Below are 6,913 nucleotides of genomic sequence, written 5' to 3'. Positions count from 1 at the left end.
CCTCGCGAGACCACGCCCCCCCCGGCGCAGGGCGGGAGGCTGAGGAGCAGGGCTGAGGGGAAGGGTGGCGGGTTCCTTGGAGGTTCTGTCTTTATTGCGGATCCTGCGAGCTGCCGGCCCGGACGCTCCCTGGTTTACGTTTCTTCAGCGAGCTGTGAAACGCCTCTCTCCAGCTCGGCTCTACCCTTCTCTGGCCGTGAGTCCTCCTGCCAGGAATACCCGTCCTGAATCTGCCTGCCAAATCACCTCGCGTAGGTTGCAAAAGGTCCAGTTGTGGAAGGCAACGGGATTATGCCGTTTTCCATGACCGTATCCATGACCATATTAATTTCACACCCGATCCGTACCAAAACATCAAATGACATAGTATCATAACTTACTATCTCTTAAAATTCTGGAAACAAAACCTCATTATCTCAATTCATAAAACTGTGGAAACGGTTTGAATGCTGTAAAACTACAGCTGCAGCAAAGAAAGGGAAGGGAATTAAGTGGGCAGACTCAAACCAAGTGTCTGTCCCCTCACTGCAGTTAATCATCTCACACCAGATTCTTTCCCGCTATCTTTCTCAGGGAGGTATTTTATCATATTTCAGCCCAAAACACAGAAGATGACCCACTCTTCCCACACACTCTCCCCCTAGTTACTCAATATTTTACCAGGTAACAACTTGGCTCTTGACATATCACCAACACTAGGAAACTGAAGCTGGGCCCTAAAGTAGACATTGATTTAGTCACCTCAGGTTATCTTTTTACTTAGTAGACAATAAACTTGAAGGACAAACTAAAATGAGTGCTCAGCGTGAGACTGGCCACCTTCTGAGGCACTCCTTTCACCTTTGATTATAAAGAGAGACAAGGAAGTACAAAATGAAATATAATCCTTTGTAAAATAAGAAAATTAAGTTTTAAGTCACTTTAAGTTTGGTGGCTTTGTACATAACAACAAAACTTTCCAAACCTAAAAAGCCCAATTAAAAGAGCATAAAAGGATCCTTGTATAAGATAAATCATTGTAGCCGACAGTTTTAGAACCTTATGACCTTCGGACAAAATTTATTGTAACCAAAACAGGACTGTAGTTAAGGAGTATCTGAAACCAGCAGATGTTCAGGAGGTGCTGTAGCGAAGTTAACTGATAAGTAGAAGGACGAGGAGAAATCACTCACTTCTGTCAGTGGTGTTACCAAACTAATTAAGCTGGTGTAAGCATTTATCTACTGCACATGCTTCAAAGACTTCCAGAACAAGGGTTCAAGGAACGGGCAAGTGATGAAGATCGTTGGAAGAAGTAAAACGACCACCGAAGACCACTACCACGTTGTTATGCGCATGCGAAAATAGGCGTGGAATTATGTAAAACAGCTCTCGGACAACTAATGCATATGTATGACGTCTATCGGAAATGTAATGAATATGTATGTTAAGCAACAATATAATCACGGTCTGTTTGATGGATAAACGAGACACACATTAGGAGGAGATATCCCCTGTGTCTCCCAGCGCTGCAATAAAGAATACCTGCTTGTCAACTTAAACTTTGTTGGCGAGTTCTTAACGAGTTCTACGAATCAAAAGGAAATTCAGGGAAGCACTTAAGTCTGGTCAGGATGTTAGGACAGGTAACTTCTCTTTCCCGATATCCAGCAACTCCACCCGCATCCAAATCTCTGATCTTAAGGCTCAGATTTGTTAAAGCAAACCACAACCACAAAAAGCAGGCACACCAAGCATCTAGTTTCTGCAAGGCAAGTATTTTATTTGAGAAGGAGCCTAAGTTTGCATGTACTTTCCAATGTAATACATGTATCTTTGTTAACATTGATAAATACCAGTATGCATGCACTTTGCTGTTTGCTCAGACCTAGATCTCCAGCTATCAGCTACAAATTCAACTGCGCTCTAACTCCACTATTCCACTTTTCCACTGTTGTAATTGTATTGAGAGGTATAACCACACAATGACAACTTGCCATAATTATAGCCCAAATTCAAAGGAAGTAAAAAATTTTAACTGTTTGTATTACATTTACAGAGAACAAAATGCATTTTAACAACGTTCATATCAATTACAACAACCTGACTTTAAGTTTTATGAAATCTTTACAGCACAGCCATTTTAAAGCTGAAGAAAGTCTAAACATACTTGAACATTTCTGAATGCAATATTTTAAGTATTAGTCATGACAACTGCCTGAAGCCTAAACACATGAGTTCAGTCATTCTGAGTCACATCATCTGATTCACATAAGCATTTGTTGGACTGCACTTACATTTACTTTCTTTATCACTTTCTTCTATTAAAAAATCATGGATTTGCTAATGTACTCTAGCTTACATTGTATGCCAGTATCTTTGTTGCACAGTTATCTCCCAAATTCTCACTGCCTGTGTTTTCTGGAAAAATAAAGCAATTAGGAATATTAAAAAACTTTATAAAGTCATCTTATTTGACACTGTTCCTTCAGTAATCCAGCAGCAGCAGTACAGACTAATTTTGCCTACTGTACAGTGTTTTCTAAAATTGAAAATACTTCAAGCACCAGCCAACACAGCAGCAACAGATGCTTTCTTGTCATCAAAACACTAAACCTCCCTCCCACATTTTGCTATCTTTTTATAAAGTTATTTAAATATGTTACTATCATAGTATAACACACTAAAATATCGTACCAAAACTATGATACATCATTGCCAAACTTGTGTGGCAACAACCCACTTTCTGACCATACAGGCAATTACCAAGGAACTACAGAGACATCCTTTTTACAAAATACCACTGTAATTTAATTTCTCACAGCAATAAAAAAAAAAAACAAAAAAAAACCCAAAATCATGTAACTAAATTACATTAAATTAAAATAAATATTAGAAATGTTGTTAATTATATATGCTTGCCAAGTGCAGTCCAAAGGGCCTTGCTACTCTTTAAATCAAAAAGAGAATGTTTTCATTTCCAGATTCATAGAATCGGATTTAAACTTTGGATTAGGACACTTAACATGGGAAAGACAACAGAAATATAAATGGGAAAAGGATGGAAACAGAGACAGAAAAATGAAACAGAACAAAAAAGGGGAGACACAAAGAACTAGTTAATACTCCCAGCACTACAGTCTCCCAGCAGTAGCTCTCCATAATGAGCTGCTGACAGCAGCAGCAGAAGTCAAAAGGTGCAACCAGCCATGGAACACAGCTATGAAGAGCGACCCTCTACAGGCAGTAAGGTGAAGCCAACTGTCATGCTACTTTTCCAACCTAGTGGAGTCTTCACAAACAAGGCAGTCTTTCCTTCATCAGGGTATGATTCTGTGCTAGTGAACTAGTAAGTTAGAAATCACACAATCACTCTTAACATTTAGTGAGGCTCAAAAGTGTACTTAAGCCTTTTATCTTTCAGGTATTTGACCATCAACATTAATTCCTAGTTTGGGTTACTTCTGATAAGCAGGGGCTGTTCATTATTAAGGAACTCTGCCAGGATTTCTCAACTTACCTGGTTACTTCAGGAGTTTTCTCATTATATTTAGGCTAGATCCCCTGTACCCCGTCCCAAAATGGTTCCAGTGGTTTATGTAATTAAAGAGCTGATACAATTTGTTTCGTTTCTCAAATCCTGGAGCTTTGGGTATTTTACTGTGATAGGCAGAGAAAAAACAGCTGCTAAACCCACCAAACATTCCAGCAATGGCCAGTTCAAATTCTGAATGGCCATAGAAGGAAGCAGGGTCAAAGATAATCGGCCCAGAGTCGTCCTCAGCCACATTTCCTGCCCACAGGTCTCCATGCAGCAGAGCAGGAACAATTTCTACATCACAGAACATCTCAGGAATCTTTAGCTGAAAAAGCATGAATAAACACATAACAATTAAAGAGCCTTAAAGACAATATTAAATAAAGTACTGTAGTATATAAGAGCCTGAGCTGGTCAAATACTATTTTCAGTCCTCATGGAGTGATTTTGCAGTTGATGGCTTACAACTGCAAGTTGTAAATGCTTCAACTGCAAGTTTAAGCAGTTTAAACTTAAAAAACTTTAAACTCCAAAACATAAACTGCAAGTCAGTAAATGTTCTTGACAGAGCTCAGCAAATCATTTAATTCTGTCTAGTAACAGCATCTACTATTAGTGTATTGTTTCTAGACATGGATAGTATTGGCTGTCACAAGAAATATCAAATAAATTCAATTTAAATTAAAAGGTTTCCGTGTTAAAAAGGGCAGCAGTAAACATCTGTACTGATTAACCAGAACTAAGGACCAAATCTGTAATGCAGAGCTTGCAGAGGAATACATTCCTGGCTGTTTCCTAAGTGCTGCATGGAGCTTGACCTGAACCACAGCAGTGACCCTGGACCAGCTGAAAAAATCAAGAACCTGCCTGGGCAGCAGAATCTTACCTACTTTGTAACACCAAATTCTTAGATGGGATTTAGCATATTATTATTGTTAGCTATATTGAGACATAAATATCAGTGCCGAATTACAGTTTTATTTTCACTATCTACTGAAAACCTGAAAGAGCAACATGAAACCTTTTCCGCTGATAATATTGGGTCAGCTGTGAAGCTAGTCCAGTTACTGGTGTTCATTAAAAGCTATGTAAATCCCTTATAAAACATCTTTAAAATTCCACTGATACATATTTATAACATTTAAAGAAAAAGATTTAAGACATGGTTCATACTTTCAGCTGTGACCAAAGTTCTCTGGCTTCTCTGTCCCCATAATCTTTTTCAATCAAATCCATCTGAGCTTGGAGTCGATGGCGAATAAAGAAGGAAGGCCAATCACTGTGCCATTCATTCACCTACAGAATATGACAGAGGTTTGTTATCAACAATAGTGGTCTTTATTAATAATGGATAAATATCAAGTTAAAATGTTCATTGCTGACACAATGGCCAAGACAATATTAGTACGATCTACACATGACAGAGCCTTGGGTGACATGGTCTAGTGTGGGGTGTCCCTGCCCATGGCAGGGGGGTTGGAAGTAGATGATCTTAAGGTCCTTTCCAACCCAAACCATTCTATGATTCTATTTTGTTGATTGTTCTTTTGGGAGTGATGCTCTCTTCCATGCTTAGGTCAGCTGTCTTTAACATGAGATATAAGTTGAAGCTCTAGCTATTCTCATTTATTCAAATTTTCTTAATGTATTTTAGAGGGAGAGTTTCTGGTGAGATCATTTCAGTTGTTCCATATTATATTCCAAAATCTTTCGGGAAATGCAAAAGTGTTCATTCATTTTTATTGGATATTGTGTTTCTAATTTGGTGAAAAGTTATACTTGAGTTTGAGGTATTGAAAGTTCATTCAGTTAAATAGAATGAAATGGTCCCATGCGCAGAGCCAGAAAATAAGAGATTTATCTCTCAGAGCCCTGTCCAATGTCTTGTGTGTTACATGATGAGGCTCTCTAAAAGAGGTGGATTTTGCCATTTGAGATCTATATAGTAGGGGTTTAGAAAAACACAAAACTAAGACATTGTATGTGAAGGGATACTTATTTTATGAAGTATTGCCAGCCTAAAGAACTGCCGCATAATTTCAAATTCCTGTTCGATCCACTGTGCGGTACACGTATTGTAGCAAGCCACACACATTGAACAGCCATCATATCATTGACCTCACAGTGGAGAGAACGAGTGAAGCAATGAGAGCAAAACTATTATTATAAAGCTGAAGACCAGATAAAACAAGCTTTTGTAGAAGGAGTTTATATACCTATATGAGTACATGTGAGCTTTCACAGACATGGAGCATACCTGGGCTATATAACCACAGCAAGTGGCTGTATGGAATCCAAACTTATCCACGTACTGAGACTCAGAGTGACCTGCTCCTTTACCTAAGAAAAAAAACAAATACTGGAATTTTTGAGATCCTTACATAGTCAAGTTTGCAAAACACGGAACTAAATTTCAGAGAATAGGCATACAAAATTATTTTAAGCAGTAAGTTAGACTTATTTCATGATCAAAACCCTCTCTAAAGGTGGAAAGAACTCTCTTAAACTTGAAGATACTGAACGGAATTGGAGGCCAAATTAGTCACAGTTAGTGACTTTTCTTTGGATGAACCAGTTAGATATTCAGAAACAGAGTCCAGATACCAGGTTCACAATCTACTGTTCTGACACTTGAACATGTTGTCATTAACCATGGCTTATTTTTGATTCATAGGTTATTTGTAACCTGGCAGGTAGTTTGGCCTTCACTCAGAAATAATGGAAGTCTTGGGAAAGATACAAATACATAACTGGTGGTTCAGATTTTAATACTAACAACACTAAAAGAACAATTCTTTGTATCCCTTCCCTTTTTTAAACCATTTTATTTATGCCTTAATCCATTTTCCAAAGAATGATGGAAGGTGTTTTCACTGAAGTCAATACAAACTGGATCATGACCTTACATTGCTGAATTAGTTGTCTCCAAGGAACACCAACTGTTGTACATTTTGGTACATATTTGAGTTCAAAAATGTGATCCCCAACATCTTTAAAGGGGAACTTAATTATGTGTTTACTAACTGGGACCATCTTCTGAAATAAGTTAATTGCCTAAACCAACAGTAAAAAAAACCCAGAGGATTTCTGTAAGGTCAAGAGCATTCCAAGAGATTGATGGTACATGAGGCTGAAAAGTTTCACTGACGAAGAGAACAAGTCCAAATTTTAAGTTTGACTTACAGGATCATTGAAAGCTCTAACTGTCAAGTCTTAGCACTATTTCTTACTAAATTTCAGTATATGCAAGCTTATATACAACAAAGTACATACAAAATGAAGAATCAAAAATAATTTACTTTTGTCAAGGTTAAAATGATATATTTAAAAATCATAACAGAAATTCCTGTGTACATAATGTACACTTGAGAAGTGTGGCATAAGGACAAGGGGGAC

At 37.9% G+C, this 6,913-nt stretch overlaps 1 protein-coding gene across 1 annotated transcript in view; it reads right to left on the bottom strand.

Annotated features, from left to right (window-relative positions):
• Positions 1-3,362: 3,362 nt before the first annotated feature.
• FN3K (fructosamine 3 kinase) overlaps positions 3,363-6,913 on the bottom strand; it is a 6,587-nt gene continuing 3,036 nt past the window's right edge. Inside the window, exons 4-6 of the mRNA XM_010009183.1 lie at positions 5,775-5,857; positions 4,691-4,813; positions 3,363-3,842 (exon numbers count right to left, since the gene is read on the bottom strand). Coding sequence (XP_010007485.1) covers positions 3,504-3,842; positions 4,691-4,813; positions 5,775-5,857 — 545 coding nt within the window. The 3' untranslated portion in view covers positions 3,363-3,503. The remainder of the gene's footprint in view (positions 3,843-4,690; positions 4,814-5,774; positions 5,858-6,913) is intronic.

This window comes from Nestor notabilis, unplaced genomic scaffold (genome assembly GCF_000696875.1).
Source record: "Nestor notabilis isolate BGI_N333 unplaced genomic scaffold, ASM69687v1 scaffold24722, whole genome shotgun sequence".
NCBI classification, from domain to species: Eukaryota; Metazoa; Chordata; class Aves; order Psittaciformes; family Psittacidae; genus Nestor; species Nestor notabilis.
The sequence above is the reverse complement of the archived record's forward strand: the minus strand, read 5'-3'. Positions and strand labels throughout refer to the sequence as shown.